Genomic DNA, 27,233 nt, shown 5'->3' on the forward strand with positions numbered 1-27,233 from the left:
AGCCTCACACTCTACAAGGCAGCAGGAATGGAGGGAGGGGAGACAGCATGGCAGACAGAGACCGTGTGTGAGACAGAGAGAGATGTGCATTGCCCTTTAGTACGTTGACACCACTCAACGTACACTGCCTTTTTACATAGATCAGCAAGTTGAGACAGAGCTGCTGCCAGGAAGCTCCCTCCGTTCTGAGCCCTGTCGTGTGTCTCCCCTGCTCTATGGAAATGGGGTAAGCGGGGTGCAGGAGGACACCCTGACATTAGTCCCTTCTTCCCCCTACGCCCTCCCCCGCCACGCCCAGCAAGCAGGAGGCTCCTGGGAGAGTGCAGGAGGGCAGGAGCAGCACATGGCAGTGGGGGGAGGAACAGCTGAACTGCAAGCAACTGATAGTCTCCTGGGTGGCTGCTGCACATGGAACTTAGGGGAACGGGGACCTGATAGGAGGGCTGCCGATCCACCCTGGTTCCAAGCCCCCACCAGCTAGCTCCAATGGGCTGCTCTTCCTGAAAGCAGTGGACAAAGCAGGCGGCTGCCAAACAATGTTATAAGGGATCATTGTGCAACTTTCAATGAGCATGTTCTCTAATTGATCAGCAATGTAACAATGAAACAAGGTTAACCGGGACGACTTTAAGTAAGGAGTTACTGTAATGGTTTAACACATTTGAACATCCATTCTAATCTCAAAAGGGTATTCATCCTGAAGTCTAATTATGAACATTTTGAACATCCACATTAACTGTTTCACTGCCAATGGTGATGTTTTCAATATATATTAGTGTTTTAAATATGAAACACCGGGAACAGTTTCATCATTACCCAAATACAGAGAGCCCATGCCATATATAGAGGAGAACAGACTTCCCTTGGGATAGTGGGCTGTACAGGTAGAGTCTGGATTATTAGACCTGACTTGAAGGACCCAGAACATAATCTGCCACTCCCTAAATATTAAGGCTCATGGGTCAAGGAGGCAAATAGCTGGGGAAAATCTATCGGCAGCACAGAGATGAAGGTAGCTCAAAGGTAAATTTTAAACAGAAGCATTTTCATTTAATGGCAGTGTTGCAAGTATTGTTCGTAAAATACATAAAACGTGGGGACATTTAAAAAAAATCCCTGCACGAGTGCCACACGTACAGCAATAATTATAGCAGGCAAGTAGAGAAATGGGCTCTTTCAGGTCCAGGGTATCTCTCCTCTTTGGAACCATTCTCTGGATAGACAGGTTAATTATTTCATCAACCATGCACTCTATATGGCCAAGTGCGCTTTGTTAGAGTCTACAACACACCTGCAGAACCAGGCAGAGAGAACACATGTTGTGATACCACAAAAGAGGGCTACATTAAGATGATCAAAACCATTTTAGATGTTCTCTGAGAAGTGGTTTTTGGAGTCCATATTTTCAGGACTGTGTATGCACAATGAGAATAACTGTACGTGCAAATGGTCAGTTAGAAACCTGTGAAATTACAGCAGTTGCATGTGCAAACAAGGTAGCTGCAAAAATTAATTGCATGCCTTAGCTGTGCGGGTCTGAGAATCTAGAACATCATTTTCCCCTCTAACCGAAGAGCCCACTCCTAAATAAGCATTATGATCATTCCAGTATTTAAGTCCAGCCATTTTCAGTGCATCCCTGCTAAAACTAATGGTTAGAGAGGTTTTTTTCATCACAGGAAAATGGTGTTTGTAACACCTCTCTCCAGTAACACAAAAATGGCTGAAGTGATTTCCTTTCACTTTCACCACAGATTTGAGGTAAAATTTTGAAACTCACCTAAGTGGTTTAGAAACCTAAGTCCCATTTTCAAAAGTGACTTAGACCTTTGGCTTTTACATCTCAATAGGACTGATTATCCTAAGATACTTTTGAAAATTTTACCCCACGCACGGACAACTTCAGCCCAAAAGGTGACTATCTCAAAAAAGTACATGCAAAAACAGGAAGCTATCATGAAAAATAGTTAGCAGTATTTGCATAGCGGGTGCAAACTCCATTTATAACTAATTCAGGGTCTCAGCCTGAAATTTTTACTTTGTCCTTATCTAGGATGCAGTATGAGTAAGGATTGACTAAAAACTAGGCTCTTATTCTTCAAGCAGCTCTGCACATGGGCCACTATGCCTTCTTGGAGCCCCACATCTTCACTGGATAGCTAAACAGGTGCAAAAGTCCGTCCACAAATTGCTATTTGCAAGCTCAGGGCTCAAGAATGGACTTCAGGATATGGCTCCAAACCAGAAAAATGTAAACTCTTGCAATTCAGATTAGAAAATCTAATAACCAAATTACCTAGGCCAATTACCAAATTATCAGATAAAATAGATGGGTTGAATCATCTAAGTTGGATTTCAGTTTTTGCTATAATGTCAAAATAAAATCGTAGAATCTCTGACCTTTGGCTGACTGTTTTGGTTTTCTGAAAGTGTCTCTCTTCATGCTTGATTTATAGACAGCTTGGGAAACTAGAACTAAAGAGTTTGTTGTTGTCTCCATAGCCACTTACCATATAGGGTTTTCTGCTTAATATTTTATTAAGTATTATTAGTATTGTATTTACTAAATCTAGACAAAAAGCTATTTCAAGCCTAAATGAATTGATGCACTAAATGTTAATATATTGAAAGAGCAATGGTATTTTCCTTCAGGTGATGTGAAGCTATTCTAGTCCACAGCAGTCTTGAAATACTCCATGTTGTTTCCAGACTAGTGTGTTTGAACTCCGAGTGATGTGATGCCTGACTGAAAGCAGTCTTTTGAATGCTTTAGGGACTATTGAGCTAAATGTTACAAGCTAATGAACATATGAGACTCCTGGAATCATCTTTTTTTTTGGGGGGGGGGTGTTGTTTGTAGTACATTATTTATAAAGGTTGGGCCAGATTTTTCTCAGTTACACTGACTTAAATCCAGAGTAGTTTTGTCAAAAGAGTTTATTTGGGTCTCTGCTAGTGTAACTGAGATCAAAGTTTGGCCTGATTGTGAGTGTTGTATAAGTGGCCTTATTCTCTCTACTTGTCAGCTGGGAGGAATTTTCTCTATTTCATTTCTTGTTTAGGTTTATTATAAAATATGATACACAGTAAAACGTAAATAAAAAATACAAGCCAGTTGTCATTCCTTAAGCTGTCTTAACTTGTATGAACTATGAGGAGTGACTGCAGTTCAAGCCTCAATAGTATTAGAATATCAGCAATAACCCCTACATCTGTATGCTAAAAGTTCAGGGCCTGACCTTTAAGGAAAGATAAATAGATATCCATTTTCATTTAGAAAAGCCAACAAACATTCTGCATTGACTGAAACATATTACTGACCTTCTCTTCTGACTTTATTAAGCAGCTAATGCCTATGAAAGATCAGGTTATTTGAAAATGCCAAAATGGCAATAAATATTAAGAAATCATAATTATGGAGGCAAGTACTACAGGGCTGTCCTAGTATGTCATTTTACTTGACATAGCTCACACAATATGTAAAAACACAGCTATAATAAAGGTCTCTCTCTTTATGTTGAGGAGTCAATTCACCCATACTACATCATCTAGACTACATTGATTAAATCAGAAGTGAATTTCAAGTTGAAGCCATAAATATGTGTATGCTTTAATGCACTCCACAAGGAATTTTTAATCAAACTACGTTATTTGGTGAAATAACTGCTATCTGTTAGCCTCAAAGAACATGTATTTGTTATATTTCTATAAAACCTCTTACTACAATGTCTTTTGTTAGAAATAATCAAAGAAAATCAATGTCCCTATTTCACTCATTTATAATAAACTACTTGGGGTTATACTTAAGCACTTTGCTTCATTTGTTGCTCCACATTTACGTTCTCAGACTAATCAAATGAAAATCAAGATGGGAAGACATCTTTCTACAGAGGAGATTGATAAATGAATAACGAGGAATCCTTTCTGTATGCATGCATTCTATCCTAGGTTAGCATGCATAAAATAAAATATGCTAAATTATTGTGTGTGTCTGTTTATAATTTGACTCATGCTGTCTTTACATAGCAATTCTTCTTATAAAAGCAATCTATTAGAAATAAAACTGAACACCTCTGATACATGTTTTAGGTTGTGTTTTTAAAGTCTGAACTTAGAGGCATTTTTTGTCAAATCAAGTAAAATTGATTAAGTACGGGTACTCGTATTTTTTCTTTTATCTGAAAATTCATTAAAACAGGATTCACTAGTACATGGGGTGTCAAACATTTTTATAGCATGGACCACGTTCCTAGCCAGATTGCCTTGAGGATCTCCACCCTTTCCCATCTCGCGGTTCACGTCTCCCCTCCCATTCATTAGCTCAGCATTTACAGCAACTGCTTACATGTCTAAATTATACTTGGAAAATGTTTACAGTAATTTTTGCTGTCTCTAATGTAGTATTTATAGGTGGAAAGCCAGGGGAAAAGTTGGCATCATGTGACCAACCAGCTCTCTGCAGGACACCAGGAAGTGAGCTACATCCCACAGTTTGAGAATCTCTGCTCTAGCAAATTAAAAACTGATGTTCCTGTTTTCTTTTTTTCCCCAACATCTTCGGCATCAAGATTGCTTTGTGACAAAATAATTATTTCCTCCAGCCAACATTTATGTTATCATAATTATTGTTGATGTTCTACAAGCTATGTGAAACATACATATTTTCACCCCTGGCTGAGAAAATTAGATGTTTGCATATTATGTCCCAGTGATATTTTCATTGGCTTCCTATTTATCCATTCCACTAAAGAACAAAAAATCAGTGTAGTGACTGGGGGCATTTTTGTAAGTACAGCAATTCCTTACTTGGCCAATAACAACATTTTTCCAACCCAGTTGTCTTAAGCTGATGGCCTTAAGTATTTCTGAAGGAGCATCAACAACAGAAGCAAACTGTCAATTCAGCCTTATGTCATCCAAGTTTGTAGAGCTTAAAATTCAGTAACCAGAAACAAGCAATCTGGTAGTTCATCAGAAGTTCACAGAAAAGGGGGCGTAATTTTAGAAAGAAAACTGCTATCCTGGTTATTATGAAGCCACAGTAAATCTCTGCCATTCAAGATACTCTGTCATCAGCTCCTTTTAAGAAAATCATTTTTATTAATTAACAAAAATCTAATGTGAAACAAATAAACTTTGCCTTCATGTGAAAGGTTAACAGAATCGGTAGATATAGCATATTCTGTCACAGTGGTAGGCTGTTTGCTATATAATTTCCAATGTCATTTCTTCATACTGAATGCAGTGCATCTTGCCTTGACTCACTCAAAGACTGTAGCATGCATTGTCATTTAAAAACTCATCATTTGCCAACAGTTACAACACAGTGGCATCTGAAACACATCAGTTCCTATTTTAAGTATAATGAAATAACTAATATTTCAAAAATGACTGGGTGGTAACTATTTGCAAATACAGACTTTTAATGGTGACTGCAGTACACAAGCTATATAATTTATATAGCTCTAAACTTGCAGACTGGGCATCTCGAAATGACTTCACCCGTATCCATGATACTAAGCAGCAAGGCACATTTCATTCTTCTAGATGGGATTGTGACTACTCTCTTGACTTGTGATGGGTCAGTTCAGTTCATGGCCATCCTCTGCCAGCAACATGCCAAGTCTTGGATAACTTTCCACGCAGCCAACAGACCGTTGCTGATCCATATTGGGCTACCACTCCCAGCTGTCAAGAGTTCCAAAAAGAAGCGGTGGAACTTCCGAAAGGCTGACTGGGAAAAATACAGGGAAGTGCTCGAGAAGAGCGTGGTGACAATACCAGCCCAGCATATCTCAGTAAATGAGACTTACCATCACTTCTGTGGTGTTACTACAAAGCAGCCTGCAGAGCCATCCCACACAGTTCACAGAATCATAAAATATCAGGGTTGGAAGGGACCTCAGGAGGTCATCTAGTCCAACCCCCAGCTCAAAGCAGGACCAATCCCCAATTTTTGCCCCAGATCCCTAAATGGTCCCCTCAAGGATTGAACTCACAACCCTGGGTTTAGCAGGCCAATGCTCAAACCACTGAGCTATCTCTCCCCTCCTGCCCCTCCCCCCCGCACTGAGCTATCCCTCCCAACTGGTCTACATCCCCTGTCTCAACGTGGAGAGTGCAGCCTTTCTCAAGCATTATGAGGCATCTGGTGACCCAGATGTCACTGACCACCTGACCGAATCATTGGACATTGCTCGCCAAGCCAGATGGGAGGAGATGACCGAGAGGATGAGGTTTACCCACTCCAGCCGCAAGTGTTGGAGTCTGCTCCAACACCATGGAGCAGCGCAACAGCCAGCTGCACTCTGCCAACCCTCAGTGACACCCAACCAGGTAGCCAGACACCTACTTAAAGTGGCCAGAGCACCTTTGGAGAAACAGGTGCGAAGACAATTGAGGAACGAATGGTGCATGTTTAAACGTGTACATCAGAAGCTACCCAGAACCACTAGCTGGAACAGAGCTGGAACAGAAACTGGGTAGCATCAAGTGTGGAACAGCTGTGGGCTATGGCAACATATCTCCACAATTCCTGAAAAACCTTGGCCCCTGTGCTCGGCTTTGACTTGTGAAATTCTTCCCCAAGATCATCAGTGAAGATATATCACTGAAGATATGGTGCACCGCAAAAGTCATTGGCCTCCTAAAGCCTGGAAAGGACCCAAGTCAAACATCAAGCTGTCATCCTATATCATTATTGTTGGTGTGCTTCAAGGCACTGGAGCACTTGGTCCTTCAGTGCGTATTACCCGACAGGGAGAAAATTTTGCACCCTGACCAAGCCAGCTTTCGCCAAGACCGTAGCACTTGCAACCAAGTACTCATGCTGACCACATCTGATTAAATTTCTTCCAAAGAAACTTGAAAACAGGTGCTGCGATGTACGATACGGTATGGCACACTGGCCTGCTCATCAAGGTATCACGGGTCCTGCTACCTTGGGTCATAGGCGTTGTTGAACTGTTCCTCCACGATAGGCAGTTCAGAGTCCATATGCAGGAGAAGACGAGTGCTTAGAGATGACAGAGCAATGGGTTACCCCAGGGCTCTGTGCTTTCTCTAACCCTGTTCAATCTTTACATTAATGACATGTCAACAACAGAGTCACAAAAGTTCATTTACGCAGACAACATCTGCTGCGGTTCCCAGGCCCAGGTGTTTCACAAGCTTGATACCACCTTAAACCGGGACATGACCATAGTTAGCTGACTACTGTAAGAGTTGGCGCCTCCACCCAAGCATCATAAAAACAGTCTGCAGCTTTTTCCATCTTCATCACGCCAGGGCAACTCGAGAACTGAATATCTATCTGAATGGTCAGAAGGTGACCTTAGAGTTACCACGCCCACCTGAAGAAGACAGCAGCTAAAGTTATGGCGCGCAATAATCTTCTTAGCAAACAGGCAGATTCGTCATGGAGTGCTTGTGCTCCAACTTTGTGGATGTCAGCTATTGCTACCTCGTACTCAGTGGTGGAATACTGCGCACCAGTATGGAGCTGATTGTCACACACAAAACTGGCAGATATGCAGTTACATGCCACAATCCATATCATCTCCTGCACTAAGCGTCCAACTCCACACCCATGGCTTCCAATTCTGAGCAATACTGCCCCATCTCGTATCAGATGAGAGGTTGTCACTGGAAAGTTACTGGAGAAAGTTTGCGCCAACTCAAGCTTGCCGCTGCACAATAACCTTTTTAACCACCAGCTGCATGTCTGCCATCATGTCGCCCATTGTGGTCTCATCCGCCACGCCAGGATGTTAGGGCAGAAACATTCTGGCGAGAGGAATGGATATGTGTTATAATCCCCAGCCAGTCCCTCATCGCCGACCCCACAATCTGCCCACCTGGGTTTGACCTGCCCCATCGCCAATGGTCCCTGCTGAACAGGTTCCGGACCAGGCAAGGTCTCTGTGCACCCAACCAGTATCGCTGGGGCCTTCGTGACAGCCCTTTGTGCAGCTGCAGCACCACACAGATGACACACATGGTCGAGAAATGCCTGCTGAATAGGTTCAGCGGTGGCCTAGAAGAACTGCATCACGCAACTGAAAGTGCCATTGCTTGGCTAGGCGACTGCGTACACGCTAAATAAATAAATATAGCTCTAAGAATGTAGTGTTGCTGTAGCTGTGTCAGTTCCAGGTTATGTGAGAGACAAGGTGGGGTAGGGGGGTGTGGCTTAAAGCTCAAAAGCTTGTCTCTCTCACCTACAGAAGTTGGTCTAATGAAAGATATTGTCTCACCCACCTTGTCGCTCTCTATGCGCATACATATATAGAGATATGCAAATATCAAACACATTACAATACAAGCATGTGCATGCATGCACACAAATAGAATAGTTTCGCTCCCCTAAAACTTGATTACCGTCAAACTCAAATTACAGTATCCTAAGGCTCAGCATGAGAAATATCAGCAGTTATATCAGGCAGTGATCTCGACTGAATATCTCACAACCCTGCAGAGTAAGAAACAACAGCTTTATATAATTCCAAAGAGGAAATTCCAAGATTTTCAACTGGATGTGCAAAACTGATTTCTAGTGAAGGTAGAGCTGAGATATTAGACTTAAGTCATGAAGTTTTTAGTTTTTAGATATAGAATATAGTAATTTTGGGAGGTTTTAAAAAATATTTACCAGTTACATTTTTCCTCTCCCACTGGGCCCATTTCAATAGGACTTACAGTAACTAAGGCACCTGGCCTTTACAGGTTGGGAGGTACAAAAAGATCTTCCAATAAAATGTTTTAGTCCTCTTCAAAATGTTTCAAAAATAACTTTCCATAAAATATGCTGTCTATACAGAATGCATGATGGGTTGCTGTGGCATTTTATTTGGGGTAATTTACATAATTTGCACATGGCTTCATCACTCATGAGTAATATGGTGTCATAAATATAAAGGGAAGGGTAAACCCCTTTGAAATCTCTCCTGGCAAGGGGAAAGCTCCTCTCACCTGTAAAGGGTTAAGAAGCTAAAGGTAACCTCGCTGGCACCTGACCAAAATGACCAATGAGGAGACAAGATACTTTCAAAAGCTGGGAGGAGGGAGAGAAACAAAGGGTCTGTGTGTCTGTCTTATGCTGGGGATAGACCAGGAATGGAGTCTTAGAACTTTTAGTAAGTAATCTAGCTAGGTATGTGTTAGATTATGATTTCTTTAAATGGCTGAGAAAAGAATTGTGCTGAATAGAATAACTATTTCTGTCTGTGTATCTTTTTTGTAACTTAAGGTTTTGCCTAGAGGGGTTCTCTATGTTTTTGAATCTAATTACCCTGTAAGATATCTACCATCCTGATTTTACAGGGGGGATTTCTTTATTTCTATTTACTTCTATTTTTATTAAAAGTCTTCTTGTAAGAAAACTGAATGCTTTTTCATTTTTCTCAGATCCAAGGGTTTGGGTCTGTGGTCACCTATGCAAATTGGTGAGGCTTTTTATCCAACATTTCCCAGGAAAGCGGGGGTGCAAGTGTTGGGAGGATTGTTCATTGTTCTTAAGATCCAAGGGTCTGGGTCTGTAGTTACCTAGGCAAAGTGGTGAGGCTTTTTACCAAACCTTGTCCAGGAAGTGGGGTGCAAGGTTTTGGGAAGTATTTTGGGGGGAAAGACACATCCAAACAGCTCTTCCCCAGTAACCAGTATTAGTTTGGTGGTGGTAGCGGCCAATCCCAGGACAAAGGGTGGAATATTTTGTACCTTGGGGAAGTTTTGACCTAAGCTGGTAAAGATAAGCTTAGGAGGTTTTTCATGCAGGTCCCCACATCTGTACCCTAGAGTTCAGAGTGGGGGAGGAACCTTGACATATGGCCATACCAAACTCCTGCCAATAGACTCCATTAGGCTTTCATGGAGAGAGAGAGAGAGAGAGAGAGAGAGAGAGAGAAGTCCACACATATTACACTATATATACACACATCCTCAATATAAATTACTTCAGAAACATGCTCCTTACCTTTTCTCAGTTGTATATTAAGTCTCTTCCCTATCTTTTTGGTGTTATAACCACTGTTTGTAGTGGAGGTAAGAACTTTTTGAGGTGATGGAGCCAGGCCCGATGGTGGTTTCCCTGATGAATTCACACTATGAGGTAGCTGTGAGTAAGAGTCTGTTTGATCTGTCTGGTTACTCATTCTAGATATTCTTTGTAATGTGTGAAGTCCAGCATTGTTAATACTCTTGTTGTCGATATACTGGGAATCAGGGCTAAACCGGCTGGAGTAGTACATGTTCTTCTCACTTTGGGATAACTGTTCATACTGCTCTTTATTTGCTGCAGGAACCACATGGAACCAAATGATGGGCGTACGCATGGCTTGACGAAACATATGCTGTGCTCTAGGTTTCAGAATCAATACAAAATTAACAAATTAAGACTGGCAGACGACAAGACATTACAAGCATAATTACTGGCGTTAATTAAGCAACATGAGCTGACAGACATACTGCTGAAACAAATGAAAAAAACCTGAATTTGTTCATTAGTCTACATGGCTGCTTTTTGCTAAGGTTTATTTCCATAGGGCCACGTAGTACAGCTGAAAAATTCTTAAAAACTAAATATACGTTAAATATACATTAAAGTTCTGTACACACTAAATATCACAGCAGCAACTTAAACCATAATTATTCTGTGTCAATTTATCATTTTTCTATGAGGCTTATTAAATAATTAACAGCATCTGTAAATACAATAATTGCAATGGTGACAGAAACTAAATATGGTTTTCATTGCAATTTCTTACAACACAAAATGGAGTGTTTTTTCCCCACATTGTCCCATTCATATGTCCCTGAAGTAGTCCACAGGGTGCTGCCCAGTCCCTCCTTCAAAACCTTCCTCAGGACCTTCTTTTTCTGAAATGGCTACAATAAATTGCTCAGCTGATAATAGTCAGTCAACATTTAATTGGAATATAAATATATTCATGCACCACTTTGTGTGTTTGTCTGTTTTCTTAGGTCCCAGTCTTGCAAAAACTTAAACTCATACTTAATTTCCTGCCCATTAATAGCCGCACTGAGTTCAATGAGAGTCTTGTCTTTTCATTAACACCAATGGGTTTTTGATCATTGTCTTAGAACACGAGCTCTACAGGACAGGGATTTTTTTTTTTAACTGTACTTCTGCACAATGGTGTCCCAATCCTGGTTAGGACTAATAGAAACTAATGCATTACAAATAACAACGAATGCACAACTGTCGGTTTAAAACATCATTCTTTTAGTTGACAATATATTATATACTGAAAGGAAATTTACTTCTTACAAAAATCTAATGATATATTCCTCAAAAATATATATATTCTGCCCTCCGCCCCCTGCGATATGAATATTTACTTTCTTTTCTAGATTTTTGGACCTGTTTTCATTTTTAAAAAAATTTCTTGATTTAACATTCCGGCCTTCCGTCAAAGTCCAGCCTCCTACAAAGTGAATTTCTACAGGGAACCTTCAGCTACTTTGTTGACAGTGTCTTTTATTTTCACACACACAAAATCACAAATGTTTTAAAATGTTAAACATACAGGACTCCATGTTGCCCTCATATACGCAGCTTGCATACTGTAAATATACAAAAACAAGAACCATGACTGATTTTTCAAAACAAAACCAGGCTCAGTTTATCATCTGGTGAAGAAGAAAAAATGGGCTCATAATGTTTAAGAAACAAGGCATAATTTATCAGACAACTGAAAAGTCACATATATTCTGATGGCAGTAATTATCATGTAGTTTTGTAGCTTGACTAATTAAAAGAAAAATGCTCTAAAACTGTAGACTATTTCTTTCCTCTATAAAAAAGAGGTTAGACAATTTGTTTTTAAATGCTTTTTTTCCTCAAATTACTGCAATAAGCAATGGTTAAAGATTAAAGAAAAAGCAGTAAGTTGTACAGTAAATGCACTTACTGTTCAAATCTCCTATTGCGAAGGTCTCCATCATTAATCCTGACAATACAATCATTCTCATGAAAAAGGTTTTCTTGCTCAGCTTTTCCACCTTTCTCCAGTCGTTTTACTAATAACCCCAGGGTTCTGGAACATTAAGATTACAAATGATTACACATCTAATATTTCCTCAGTACATAATGTCCCCGATTTAATATGCTTTCATGATAATCACTAAGCCTACCCTCTGCTTAAAGCAGTACTACTTAACTAAAGAAACAGCTGTTCAGGAGCAGAATATCCAAGTTCCAAATCACTTATAAACATTACCTGAATTAGGATCCACCCTTACATAAAAAAAAGACTATCAGGGCATTACTTTTTTGAAATAAGAATATACAATACTGTCTACATTTAAAATTCAAGCAGGAGCAGCCAGTTGACATCACAGTGCAGGTTGATGCAAGAAGCCTGGATTTCTGACTCTTACATGTTTGGCTCCAGGCAGCAACACGAAGATGATAGTCTGCATGTTCTCAGTAAGGCAACTGAAGGAGGGCACAGCACGTTTAATTCACACCTCAACGCTGCCAGTTAACAGAGAAATCCTCAGCCATTACTATTACTACTGCATGGGTGACAATTGATGATATACCAGATAAAAGACAAGCATAGAATGAAGGGATAAGTAGAAGATTTAGGAACCCCATTTGGGGTTTACATCCTGAGTAAACCAATTGAAAAAACAGAAAATAAAACAACATTCTCTGATTTCTCTGAGTTACAGAAATCCATTATTGTTACTTGTAAAACAGTAAGGGGGAAAACTGAAACAGAAGTGTGATCTTTAAGTAGACAAAAAGAACGAGGAATACTTGTGGCACCTTAGAGACTAACAAATTTATTTGAGCATAAGCTTTCGTGGGCTAAAACCCACGGATGCATGCAGTGGAAAATACAGTAGGAAGATATATAGATATAGACGTATACAGAGGACATAAAAAATGGGTGTTGCCATACACACAATAATGAGAGTGATCAATTAAGGTGAGCTATCATCAGCAGGAGAAAAAAACCTTTTGTAGTGATAATCAGGACGGCCCATTTCCAACCGTTGACAAGAAGGTGAGAGTAACAGTGTGTGGGGGGGGGGGGGAGGAATAAGTATTGGGAAATAGTTTTACTTTGTGTAATGACCCATCCACTCCCACTCTTTACTCAAGCCTAATTTAATGGGGTCCAGTTTGCAAATTAATTCCAATTCAGCAATCTCTTTTTGGACTCTGTTTTTGAATTTTTTTGTTGTAATATTGCGACTTTTAGGTCTGTAATAGAGTGACCAGGGATGTTGAAGTGTTCTCCGACTGGTTTTTGAATGTTATAATTCTTGACATCGGATTTGTGTCCATTTATTCTTTTACGTAGAGACTGTCCAGTTTGACCAATGTACATGGCAGAGGGGCATTGCTTGCACATGATGGCATATATCACATTGGTAGATGTGCAGGTGAACAAGCCTCTGATACTGTGGCTGATGTGATTAAGCCCTATGATGGTGTCCCCTGAATAGATATGTGGACACAGTTGGCAACGGGCTTTGTTGCAAGCATAGGTTCCTGGGTTAGTGTTTTTGTTGTGTGGTGTGTGGTTGCTAGTGAGTATTTGCTTCAGGTTGGGGGGCTGTCTGTTTCCCAAGATCTGCGAGAGTGAGGTATCATCTGTCAGGATGCGTTGTAGATCCTTGATGATGAGCTGGAGAGGTTTTAGTTGGGGGTTGAAGGTGACGGCTAGTGGCGTTCTGTTATTTTCTTTGTTGGGCCTGTCCTGTACTATGTGACTTCTGGGTACTCTTCTGGCTCTGTCAATCTGTGTTTTCACTTCAGTAGGTGGGTACTGTAGTTGTAAAAATGCTTGATAGAGACCTTGTAGGTGTTTGTCTCTGTCTGAGGGGTTGGAGCAAATGTGGTTGTATCTTAGAGCTTGGCTGTAGACAATGGATTGTGTGGTGTGGTCTGGATGAAAGCTGGAGGCATGTAGGTAAGTATTGCGGTCAGTAGGTTTCCGGTGTTTATGTGACCATTGCTTATTAGCACAGTAGTGTCCAGGAAGTGGATCTCTTGTGTGGACTGGTCCAGGCTGAGGTTGATGGTGGGATGGAAATTGTTGAAATCATGATGGAATTCCTCAAGGGCTTCTTTTACATGGGTCTAGATGATGAAGATGTCATCAATGTAGCACAAATAGAGTAGGGAGTTAGAAGACGAGAGCTGAGGAAGCGTTGTTCTAAGTCAGCCATAAAAATGTTGGCATACTGTGGGGCCATGCGGGTACCCACAGCAGTGCCGCTGACTTGAAGGTATACATTGTCCCCAAATGTGAAATAGTTATAGATGAGGACAAAGTCACAAAGTTCAGCTAGCAGGTTTGCCATGACATTATTGGGGATACTGTGCCTGATGGCTTGTAGTCCATCTTTGTGGACTATCTTCCTACTGGATGTTCCACTGCATGCATCCGATGAAGTGGGTTTTAGCCCACGAAAGCTTATGCTCAAATAAATTTGTTAGTTTCTAAGGTGCCACAAGTACTCCTCGTTCTTTTTGCCGATACAGACTAACAGGGCTACCACTCTGAAACCTGTCACCATTTAAGTAGACAGTTTACCCTGAAGTAACCAGGTCAAATTTAGTCTAGGTCACTAGAGATGAAAAATAATTACCCTCTGATGGCCTGTGTGCAATGAATTGTTACCTCTGTCTAGTCTGTATTGCACAAGGGGCCCAAGCCACCCTTACTGGCATTCTCAAAGAGGCAGAGGTGAACTAATATCCAGCCTGAAACTATCCTCTCATAATTAAAGATGCCCCTTCAGGGTTGTGATATTTTGACAGGGCAATGAGTAAGCAGACTGAGTCAGTGATTAGGACTGACAATCCACACATTACGTTTACTTTTTTTAAGAATCACCACCTTAACTTCAGCATGACAAAGACAGGACCATATATGCGAGTGGTTCTCAACACACATCCTGCAGGCCACTTGAGGCCCAGTCAGCACACAGCTGCGGCCCATGTGAAATCCTCAGGGCCATACAGGTAGTATATATATTGTATGAATGTGGCCTACATAACAAATAGAGAGCTGCATATGCAGTGGGCATGATGGTTAATTTGGTTGAGACCCCGCTGATATATACACTGTTCAAGCAGAATGCATACCTAGAAGCGAATGAGGCGGCACATTGATATTTAATGGGACTCCTCTCATGTTTAAAGTTATGTACACACTGGAGTACCTTGCTGAATCAGGCACAAATGCAAAAGTAATGTCTTCAACTTAGCTTTCCCTGTATAAGTTCTTCACAGACACATACCCCACACAAACAAAACTAATCATACTATGTCTCCTAAAAGCTGAACAGAGAGAGAGAAAGAGTAAGAGTATTATTTATATTTCTATTTTTAAATACTCTGGAGGTGTTAAGATGCTACTGGGGGGGGGGGGACACAGATAATGGGGATAGTATGTATTTATCATCAGAAAACAGGTGACATGAAAACAGCAAACTATCAAACAAGTGATTAAAATGTAATTCATGCTATTCTGCCAAGAAGCCATGTAGAATATCCCCCAAATTCTTAGCATAATTTAGATGCATCAGTGTCTCAGTTCCCAGGAGAACTGCACCTCTAGTCATCACATGGCTTCAGGTGGAATCATGTGGTTCTCCATTCTCAAGCTAGGACCCTGGCTGCAGTTCCCTAGTACTAACCCTGGTTGTCTCAGCAGGTCAGACTTTGGCTTAAACCCTGCAGTTCTGTTCCCTCCAAGAGCAATGACAGTGGTCAATACAGTGATCAAACTCCTTAAAGAAACTATTTACTTAGAACAAAATCATTTCAGTGAAAACATACCTTAAAAACAAAAAAACAAAAAACCAGACTGTACACATGTTTAGCTTTTCCCTTAGGCTTACCATTGCCTAGTCTGGGAAGGCCCACTTTTCTTTTGACTCCTTCTACATAGTATCTGTCTGTCTTGCTCGCTCTCTCTCTCTCCCTCTCCCAGTCTACCTGTCTCCTCAGACAACTTCCAACAAGTGAACAACACCTTGTGTTCTTTTCATCTCCAGGCTCCCAGCTTTGGAAAAACAAGGCTTGAAAACTGGTGGGTAAGAGAGAGAGACTGGATCCTTGAAACTAAAAGACTGCCCCATTGTCTTTCAAGTGTGTTCTGGGGCATCCATATCTAGTTCTACTGAGTTTCGTTCCTCATTGGTCTTCCTACAGCCCCCTATCAAATTAGATCAGTACAGTTATATAGGCATTTCTAATATACTACCATAGTTATACAGTAACTTCATCTCACCTCCTAGGTCACACACAATATTCATAAAATTATTAGAGCTCAGTATTTGTAATGATTACACAGCAATTCCTGTCTGTCACAATCAGTAAAACAGAAAACTCTTTAATAATAGCTCCTGATTACATCTATTTTTCTTTGGCTTCATTGCAAAATGTCTTGATCACATCATTGGGATTTTAAAATTATAGTGTGTAATTACAAAATAAAATTTTACCACGATGTTCTGTCTCTTAGTTGGGGAAAAGCACTAAAAATAACATTCATAACTGTTGATTACACAAAATACTTTTATTCCTCTAAGTAAAATATAAAGTAATGCTAAAACAGTTTGCATGCATTTATTACAACATTTTGTACGATAATTACAGTTTCCATGCAGCCTAAGCTATAGTTAAGGCTGTTAAAAAACCAATCCATTTTCACTCATTAAGCTTTCTGAAATTATCTCAGGGAGATTAAACTTTCCACCATTCTGTCTGTCAGCCCAAAAGTGGGGTTCTGGGAAAGGGCATTATTTTTGTTGTTACTCCCTTGGGTTGTTTTTTTACTGAAATCTGACAAACATTCAACTTGTTCAAATAGGATAAAAAAAATTACATTTTTGATGAAATTCACCCTGTGTAGAGGTGCACCATGAAGTCCTAATATAGGACTGAAGTGGGATGTAAGTGGTGCTTAGGGCCTTATGCTAGTCCCTACAATGGATGTCCATACAATTTATCATTGCATTTTGTTTGGGACAATACTGCTGAAAATCCCACCCTAAATTCTGTGCCCTGATGCATCCCCAATTCAGATTGTAACACAGTTGCGTGGCCCAGCCGCACCTGTTGAAGCCAAAAATCAATCCTTGTCCCTGTTCACACAGCACAGATTGGTGGATGACAGTAGGGAAATACTGACCATACACAGTGCCTCCCTTACTTTGTAAAAGGAGTTGGCTCTCCTCCCCATACCGGACAGTTGAGAAGACTATGCAGCCCTCAAGGGATGTCTCCACTCACAACTTCAAAAAGGAGCCATCAAGAGTGGGTCTAAAGAACACGATACTCTACACCCCACATTGTGATCGGGGATGAGGAAGAAACAGATCCCAGCAAGTCACATTCCTTCATGCCCAAAAGAGAAAACAACTTCTCCTTTTCTTATAAAATAAGAAACTCTTATTAATAAACTCTTTGGGAACCTCTTTCTTCCACCCCCACCCCAGCAACACTTTTGCATGGGCTCAACTTGTACATTTGCCTGGGCTCAAGGTCCATGTATAAATCAGGATGTGGGCAAACATATACCTATATACAATCAAAAGGCACACAAGATGTGCTTTGCTAAGGGAGAAGATCCTCTATTTCTATTTTAATTAAAAAATAAAGCCCTACAGTATATAATGGCATAAATAATACTTCACTTTAGTGTAATGGTGACACTACAACCTATTCAAACTCTCATAGCTATTGGTGTCACCAGAACACTTGAGGTATTTATAGATTTCTTTTTATTTTGAGATTAGTTACCTATATCACCTTACTTTTTTTTTTTGGTATAATGATTGCTATTGTTATCCTTTCTAGTGAAGTTGTATTAACCTACTGATAATATAGGACACATCTTATTTTCTGCATGTTTCATTGTTTCTGAAACCTATCCACATAAGCGCTCAAATCTAATAAAAACCTTATTAATCCTAACCACTGGTAAAATAATGTAATACAGAAACAAACTACATGTCAAAATTGCAATTACTCTCATTAAACAAAGCTTACAAGTTCTATTAATGTAGGAATGCTCAGCTCAGTTGCAGCATCTGGCATCCATGGAGATCTTGCTTTTTACCCAATATTAGAGCTGGATGGACTAAAGAACATACAGCTGAAGTGGCATAACTAGCAATTAGAGCTGTGTGGAGAACAGAAATTCCATTCTGTGAAGGATTTTCAGATTTCAAAATGTGTTTTCATTTCAGTTAGGAACAAAAGTTGAAAATCTCTAAATAATCCACAAAAGAAAATGTTTTTAAAAATGTTTGGGGCCCAATCAAAATGTTTACATTCAATTTTGTCTTTTTAAAAATTTTAGCGTATATAATACAAAATTTTAAAAAATCAAAACAAAAGTTCATTTCAAAAGGAAAAACTGGGATGTTTCAGAACCCCTCCCTTTTTTTTTCCCCTCAGAAACAAAAGGTTGGTGAATGGTGAAGAGATTTTGCAAAGGATTTCATTTATATAGAATGGTATATTCCAATGGAATATAGTTCCATCAATTTTTTTCCGAGCAGCTCTACTAGTGATCAAAAAGGGGGTGACTAGCCTTAGTCAAATTTAAACCCAGCATCCTCCTGGTTTCTAATCAACTGCTGTAAGCACTAGAGATCACATCCCTTTTTTACATACACAGACAGTTTGCATGTTGGGAAAAGGCATAATACTGTATCACAGTTTAAACACACACTCAGGAATGTTTTCCAATACAACTCTTTCAGAGATGGAATAAATTGCCCCAAGATTTGGCAAGAACCTAGTTTCCCACACAATTTTAATAGCAATTTCCACTCATATTGCTGCATCATAACAGTAGTTTAACGTAGAGGTATACTCAGAAATGTTACTCAAAAAATGGTGTTGTTTGGATTCATGTTCATTGTTGCAATGACTCCACATTTCATTTGCTCATTTTAGAAGTAAAAGGATTTTTTGCAGACTTACTGTGGAATCTACAAAATAAATTGGATTCTTTCCTTGTCAAGGACAACCACCAGTCTTCCCAGTCAATGGAGCTCTGCAGCATACATGTAGTTCACATGTAAGTATAGTAAACAGATACGTATTCTGCAGCTTGGCCAGGGATATTAGTGATGATGTGTAACAAGGAAGAACGCTGCCTGACCTTCCGATTCCAGGACTCTTTTGCAGACTTGACTGTTCAGTTTTTTGTGTGTTTTTTTTTAAACCTGAAAACCAAGCACAACTGGGCTGGCATCTAGAGGAAAAACAAACATGAAATACCAGTGCCGTTTTAGGGAGTTCTTTTTAAGAATATATACATGAATGGTATATTCCTACCTAGGAAAATGTATCCTGTTAGAAAACATCTTAATTAACCGGTTTTAACTAACATGATTTTAAGCAAAAGGGCAAATTATTTTTAAAAATATATTTTTAAACCCTACAGGGTTAACTGTAACCAGATAACATGTTTTTAAACATTACTAGTCCTTGTCTATGCTACATGCTACCTCAGACTAGAAAACAGGCTAATTCTCACATTTTAAAGAACATTGTACGTTTTCTCAGTGTAGACAAGACCTTAGCCTAGGAAATCTCCAAGACGGGGATTGAATTTCTTATAAGCTCTGCAAAGAACTCTGCAAACTTATGACCCAGTAGAAATTACAATGATGTATGAAAATTGCTCTCCAGGCTGTGCTTTACACCAGCTTAATTTTAACTGGGAGGGAGAGCAGAAATGGCAAACCACTGAGATCTTCTGTCTTTACACTTGTTTAGATATATAATTAGGAATTTAACTGCTTTGATTATATTAACACTTGCACCACTATATTTCCACAAGGTTCATTAGCCTAATTATACAATTAAAACAAATTCAGCCACACATGTTAACATTTTACTTCTAAGTATAAATTACAACGAATGATAAAACTGGAAATAAGCACAAATGTTTTACTGACATCTAAATTGCCTGAGTTCTTCTTTGAAAATGTGAACTCCCCACAATTGCCACCCAGCTGTATGGGAATTATCATAATTTATCTTAATAAAAGCTGACAGTGTAAACACTATGAGCGTAATAAGAACATTACACTGAATATGCCAGAATATGGTTCAGCTATCACTGCCCATTGCACACACGCATTGAAGTTATTCACCTGTTAACTTTGATCCAGTTTCAATTGAATCAACTGAGACACAAATGAAAATAGTCAACTAAAACTGTTCAAAGAACATAACTAACACACAAGGCAATGACTAGAGTAAAAGTATTTCTATAAAACAACTACTGATTCTGAAAAAAAAAAAAAAACAGGGTCATTGGCACACACAAAGCTGTGCAGTGATGAAAATTGCCACAGAACATAAAAGCAATACCATCATACTAGAAAGTGAGGCCTTGTCTAGTCAATTAAATGGTTATAGCTGACAGGCCCAAAGGAGGACACCAACCCAAACCTTTCCTACAATATTCAAATATTTCATTACCCCACCCTAGCGGTGTTATAATAGTGCTCAACATTTTCATTCCAGAGGCTCAAGCTTGTTTTCCATTCTTGAACTGTCAGTTCTCAGATTGGCTAGGATGATGAGGTTCCATACAACCTTCCGGAGAAGGCGGTGAGACCAAGAATGCCTTGGGTTACTCAACAGCAGCCCATCTGGATGATGATGAAATGGGACTGACTGGCAGCAAAGGGACGCTCTTCCAGGCATTTGTGTCTTTGAGAATTAAGGCTACAATGAAGGGCCTTGAGAATGGGGAATCAATTAGAAGAATAAATGGGGAGGATTTTCAATGCTCCAGTGGGGAGACAAAACACACCCATGTGGCTGCAAAAATAAAGTCTGGCATAAAGGAATTTCAGTATAAACAATGGCTACCAGATATTGCTTCAGTTTTCTTTGTATCTTAAGCAACTAAAGTAGCAAAACAAAGGAGTAAACTTTACTGAAAAAATGGCAACAAATTTTGAAGTGATTTGTTAACTTTGGAACATAAAAGGGACTTAACACACACATTGGAAATGAAAAAAATATGATAGAAAAGAGCACCATGGAACAGAAAAATCAATCACAATTCTTCAGTAGGGGAACTTTATGTACATCAGTGTCTACCTTCATATAAATGCAGAGATTATTTACACACCAAAATCTGTCAAAGTAATATTAAGGTTGTAATTTACAATGACAAAAAATAAGGAAATTCATAGTTCAGTCTGTGCTATTCGATCCCTTCTTCAGGGGTTCCCAAAATACCATGAAGGGCCAGATAGATAAAAATTGCAGTAAATCCAGACCAAGTTATACTACCTTATAAGACACAGACTTTGATTTATATGGTCTGAATTTATGGATGATAAATGGGATGTGGTGGAGAACCTGATGTTTGGATCTGACTTGCACTAAGCAATCACCAAGGAAAGGAAGACATGAATTTCCTTCCTCCACCTTGGTGAAAACATAGCAACAATCACAGGTGTCGACTTTCTGATTTCCCTGGGGGATGCTTTACCCCCACCTCGCCTCCAAGTGTGCCCCACCCTTGCTCCATCTTTTCCTGCCCCTGCTTCTCCCTCTCCCTGCCCCAGCACCTCTTGCCCACTGCTGAACAGCTGATCAGCGGTGAGCGGGAGGCACTGGGCGGGGGAGGAGCTGATCGGCAGGGCCTGCCAGTGGGTGCTGAGCATGCACTATTCTTTTTCCATGGGTGCTCCAGCCCTGGAGCATCCACAGAGTTGGTGCCTATGATGCCAATGACAGGCCAAAGTGAAGTACTGTTCATTGTCATTGGCCCACTACAATGAATCTCACTAACTTCTTGTGACTTGGCAGTATTGCCACATGGAAGTAGGCATCCTGGAGACTGAGGGTAGCAAACCAGTCATTGCAATTTAAGGAAGGAAGGAAGGACCGACATTAGGGAAATCATGCAAAATCTTATGTATTTGATTAACATGTTAAGATTCTGAAAGTCCAATATGGGTCTTTGGACTTGGGTCAGAAATTATCATGATTGAAGTCCCTTTCCTCAATGGTGACCGTGAACTTGTACGGCCATTACCGTAACTAGAGTCTGAACTTCTTGAAGGAGCACTGACTTATGAGATGGTCTCTATAAAGGTACAAGGTAGGTGAGTGAGAAAAGTGATGTGGAAAGAAATTGGATAGAATATTCCAGGCTCACAGTGCATAGGACCCATTTGTCTGTTGTTATGGCTTCCCAAGCAATCAACGAAGTGGGACAATCTGTCCCCAAGTTGGGGGAAAGATCACCAACTTCTGTATTGTTGTCCCTGAAGGGGAAGTCAAATGGGCTGATTCCCGAGAGCTGACTGAGGACGCGTATGCTGATTCAAACTGGAGTTGGAGAACCCCCTTCTCTGTGATGTCTGCTTCCCCCTCCAAAAATCATGCTGACTTTGGCAGATAGAAAAACTGCCTATAATACTGCTGTTTCAAGGGTCTATCGTGATGTCTGTTGGAGGCAGGGGTACAGACCACTAACGAGTGAAGGTAGCAGGAGAGTCTTTGAATGAATGCAAAGTTTCAACAAAACCAAACATCAAAGGGGAAGTCGGTGGCAAGGGTTGGTACCCAAGCCAGTGATTGTCCAGCACCAAAGCTGACAGCGCCAAGAGAGTCTGAGACTGAAACTGAAACAGAGGCCAATGACTGTAGCGGTGGTGACACCGTGTGCGCCAGAACCAAAGAAAGTACTGGAGGACAAGCCACTCAGAGTCTCTGCACCACAGCTGAGGAGACAGACAGACCCAGTACTGGAAGAGGTGCTGACAACACAATGGACTCCTGCCCCAAAGGAGAGTCTGGTACAGAAAAGTAAAGCAAATCCTTTGCTGCCTCATAAGTCTGCAGGGTTGTTGCTACCAACAATGTTTGCACTGAAATGGCATTCACTGGTACCAGAATCAACAGTCTCCCTACAGACAGTCGACAGCATAGTACCAATATCTTCCCGCCATGGTACCAGGTCCATAGCTCAGCTCTGCTCTCGGTACCTGAATCTTTGTCTACACTGGCAAGTTTCTGCTCCATAATTTATACCACTTTTATTAAAACGCTAGAATTAAACCATTGTTGCGTGTCCACACTGTGCTCCTTGTGACACTGGAACGCATCCGCATTAGCAGCTCTTGCAGCAGCAAAGACAGCAGTGCATCGTGGTAGCTATCCCACTGTGCAACTGGCCACAGGGTGCTTTGGGAAAGGCTTGCAATGCCTCATGGGGCAGGCACAGCTTCACATGATGCAGGTTTCCCAATCCCATTGTTCCATGGGCATCCTACTACATTGCCAGCTGCTTTTCAACTGAAGTGGTGGGGGGGAGTGTGTGACAGGGAGTGTGTGTGTATGGAGGTGGGGAGAGACAGTGTTTCGGGGAACAGAGAGAGTGTCAGCATGCTGTCTTGTAAGTTCAGACAGTGGCAGGAAGCAACAAGTCCTGGGGAAGGGGTGGGAAACCCTATCAGCAGCTCCCACCTCCCTCCCTGGGTTCTCTGCACAGCACTCTCTAACACACATGCACACACCTGACTTTGTGTTCAACAGCATGAGCATTCCACATTCATGGTTTGCTCTGTGTCCCGGGGCAGATCAGCACAGCACACAAGGGCTGTCAGAAATGGTGCTTTGAAAGGGGAGGGGCGCATGTCTCCAGCGGAGCCAAGTTCAAAACAATGAGCAGAGCGGGCACGTGAGTCGTTATGGGGACAGCTCCAGAGGCCAATTACAACGCAGAAAGCAATCAAGTGTCTACACCCGCAAGAGAGCGCCGGAGCCTCGGTGCAAATAGCCTTACGACTCTCGTCAAGCTGGGTTTTTTGCAGCGCTGCAGCTGAGGAATTTCTGCACACTAAGTGGCTTGGCAGTGTGTACACATCTGCAGTTTGAGTGCAAAAAGCTGCTTTACTGCACAGAAACTTGCCAGTGTAAACAAGTCCTTTGGGAAGGAGAAGAAGACTGATTCCTCTTTCTCTGCTAAGAAGAGTCCGAGTCCAAGGGTCTGTCAGAGACAACCACACCCGCACTTGCAGACTGCATGTGGGTAACTAGGGCACTCACTTGAGGCCCCAGGGCTGAGGCATGCTCCACGAGATAGTGTTTGAGGCACTGGTCTCTGGAAATCGCCCATCTTTTCTAGAAAGAGGAGCAGATACTGCACCTCTCTTTAATTGGCCCCTGACTGAGGCAAATGTATGGGGGTCACTGTTTGGGGTAGACACGCCACATGACAGGCAGTGCTTAAAGCCTGGCGAATGCTGTATGCAGAGCACTGAAACTAACTATTAAAAATGAACTTTAAAGTTTAAAAATAAAATAAAATAAAATTTAATGGATAATAACTTCTATTTCCAGATAAGGCGGGAAGCTAAACTGGCTAACTAAGAAGAAAAAAAATCTCCACGAGGTAAATTGCATGGCAAGCTCTGACTAAGGCCACAGACGGTGAAAAGGAACTGAGGGGGCTCAAGGTGGCACTGCCCTTAGGTAGCCTCAAGAGGGGCCACAAGGAGGTGCAGGGCACACATGCCGCCCCGAAGTGTACTGCTGCAGAAAATTCTCTGGCTCTAACACTCGGATGGCACACGTACCTGAGTAAAATACACACATGCAACCACTCAAAGAATGGCAGGCTCTGCTGCTCCAGGCCTTATACCCCTACTAATAAACAAACCCACCAGACAGGCAGACAGTACAACCCCAAATATATATTGTTTAAACGTCCATTTGCTGAGCCCAACCTGAACACACACACCAGAAGTTCTCTCTGGCCTGATCTACGCTAGGAAATAAGGTTGATATAACTTGCAATTCAGAGGTGTGAAAAATCCACACCTCTGAGCAATGCAGTAAAACCTACCTAATACCCGCTGTAGACAGCATGTGTCGATGGGAGAATTCTCCCATTGATCTAGCTACCACCTCTCAGGGAGGTGGATTACCTACCCCAATGAGAGGAACTCTCCTGTTGGCATAGGTAGTGCCTTCACTGAAGTGATACAGTGGCGCAGCTATGTCACTATAGCATTTTAGGAATAGACAAGCCCTCAGTAAGCAGAACTGCACTTTAAAGATTTGCAATATTTCCTTGAGTAGCACAAGAATGTTCAAATTGACCCCTGCTTGTTATAAGGCTCTTGGCTATTGCAGGCAGCACGTCACTTAAGATCATGCATTCCTATCAGATATAACACACAGGCATAACTGATAGATGGAGCACATTGTCCTTCACTCTGCAAACCTTGACTATGTCAGTGACAAACGGAATGTTTAACTGGTTTTTGGGTGGTCATCAGCTTTGTTTGTTTTACTGAGTAGTGCAGTAATACCAAGCACAGCCTCCTTTGAAAATTAATGAATTGACTATTCCTGCCCTCCCCGCCATTCATCTTTGCCACTTCTGTTTAAAAAAAAAAAACCACATGCATACAAATAAGTCTTTGAAGATGCAACAATTCAGCTCTCAATTGAGACATAGGCAAGTGTCATTGAAAGTGCATCTAGTCCAGTTTGAGTGGATGTTTCTGAAAGAGATTATGTCCCCTTCAGAGCTAAAACTATTAATTTTTCTCAGTATAGTGGCCTGCCCTGATTTATGCAGACTTTATAGCACTATTATGAACAACACAAAAGCTGACAATCACAACGTGGTACAGTAAATGCTATATTGGTTATTCCATAAAACAGGGTGAGCTTTTCCAAAGACTTCCAAACCACATCTTAGCTCTACTGTATGACAGAAGTACAATGTAATTTGAAGGGGACAGCAATGAAGACTATACTCACTATGTTACAAGTAACTTCTCAATTATTCTGAAGGCGTGTTTTTAAAAAAGAACTTCTCCAAAATTCCCCACCGAACAAGCATGTCTGTGTGAGTTGTGGTTCTACTGGTGTTATAGATAAAGCCTTATTCTGGCATTCAAAGGATTTTGGCCCAGTGACTTATGTGACTTTCTTCGAGTCAATTAATCATTTGGTGCCTCAATTTTTCACTTTTACAATAGAGATGGTAATATTTAGCTACCTCACAGGAGTGTTCTGGGGATAAATTCATTCATGTTTGTGCTCACATACTAAGGAAATGGTAAGAAACATAATAGGTAACTAAATGTCACTGCATAGTAGTTTTGCTTTGGATAAATCAAAATGTAATCTTTTGCAACGTTAAGTTTATATATTTATTATGAGTTTTATATGGTTTTTGTTAACTAAGAAGTATTTGGATTTTAGTACATTCTCTTTTCAGCAGTTTAAATGGTGGGGTTTTAATAGCTGAAGCATAAATAGACTGAGAAAGAAGACAAGACAGAGGTCAGCAACCTGTGAAAATCACCACTAGAGTATTCTAACATTTGCATTTAGAGATTATAAAGACTTTGGGGCCAAGAGGGACTGCAGCATTAAGGAGCTGGAAAATTTAAAGTGCAGACAGACTGTAAAGAGAAATAAGGCAACTCATAAGAAGCTGGGGATTGGGAAAACTTTGACTACCATGTTCTAATTTAGATGCAAGGAATTATGGGTTGAGACTTTCCTGAAACACAAACCAGAATTATTGGTACTATGTGTCATCCAGGGGGGATTATTAAACACAACCTGGTCAGTTTCAATGTGTCAATTAGTTTGATCCATAACTTTATCTCCAACTCTTTTCCAATTATTAAAGTTCAAGTTCAAAAAGTGTGGCACACTTTGTGGACATTTGCTTTTATTAACACAACAAAAATTCCTGGAGGAGAAATAGCTGAAGAGTACACTGTATGCAGGGCCTTTGATGCTTCACAACATACCTGGCATTATTAAAAAATAAATCTACTTTATACAGTCATTATGTACAGCATAAACAGTTTAAACTTTACTTTTTATTCTTGACACCCATATTACGAGCTTGCAACCCCCGATCGAGTCTCTACTCACTGAAGTAATTCCACTGATGGTAAAGAACTACTATGAGTAAGTGCTTGCAGAAGTGACTGAATTTTTTTACATTAAAAAGAAATTATATTATTTCAATATGAAGCGACAAAAATTACAATATAAAACTAATTTTTACAGGTGAAATATCGCCTGTACACCTCAGTGTAAAAGCCAGTGTTTCGGGGCTCCCCTAGTATAGTATTAATGATTAAAGATGATCAAAAAAATTAGTTGGTTGAATAACCAAAACTAAAAATATTATTTTTCATTAGCAATACCCTTAGAGAGC

The 27,233-nt window shown here is 40.6% G+C and overlaps 1 protein-coding gene across 13 annotated transcripts in view; it reads right to left on the reverse strand.

Moving 5' to 3' along the window:
- PARD3 (par-3 family cell polarity regulator) overlaps nucleotides 1-27,233 on the reverse strand; it is a 658,792-nt gene that overhangs the window by 248,135 nt on the left and 383,424 nt on the right. For all 13 annotated transcript variants that reach the window (XM_084618459.1, XM_084618465.1, XM_084618467.1 and 10 more), the window contains 2 exons: nucleotides 11,928-12,053; nucleotides 9,971-10,353 (listed from right to left, as the gene is read on the reverse strand). In XM_084618459.1, the coding sequence (XP_084474585.1) occupies nucleotides 9,971-10,353; nucleotides 11,928-12,053 (509 nt within the window). The remainder of the gene's footprint in view (nucleotides 1-9,970; nucleotides 10,354-11,927; nucleotides 12,054-27,233) is intronic.

Source organism: Lepidochelys olivacea (genome assembly GCF_965140295.1).
Source record: "Lepidochelys olivacea isolate rLepOli2 genome assembly, chromosome: 2".
Taxonomy (NCBI): Eukaryota; Metazoa; Chordata; order Testudines; family Cheloniidae; genus Lepidochelys; species Lepidochelys olivacea.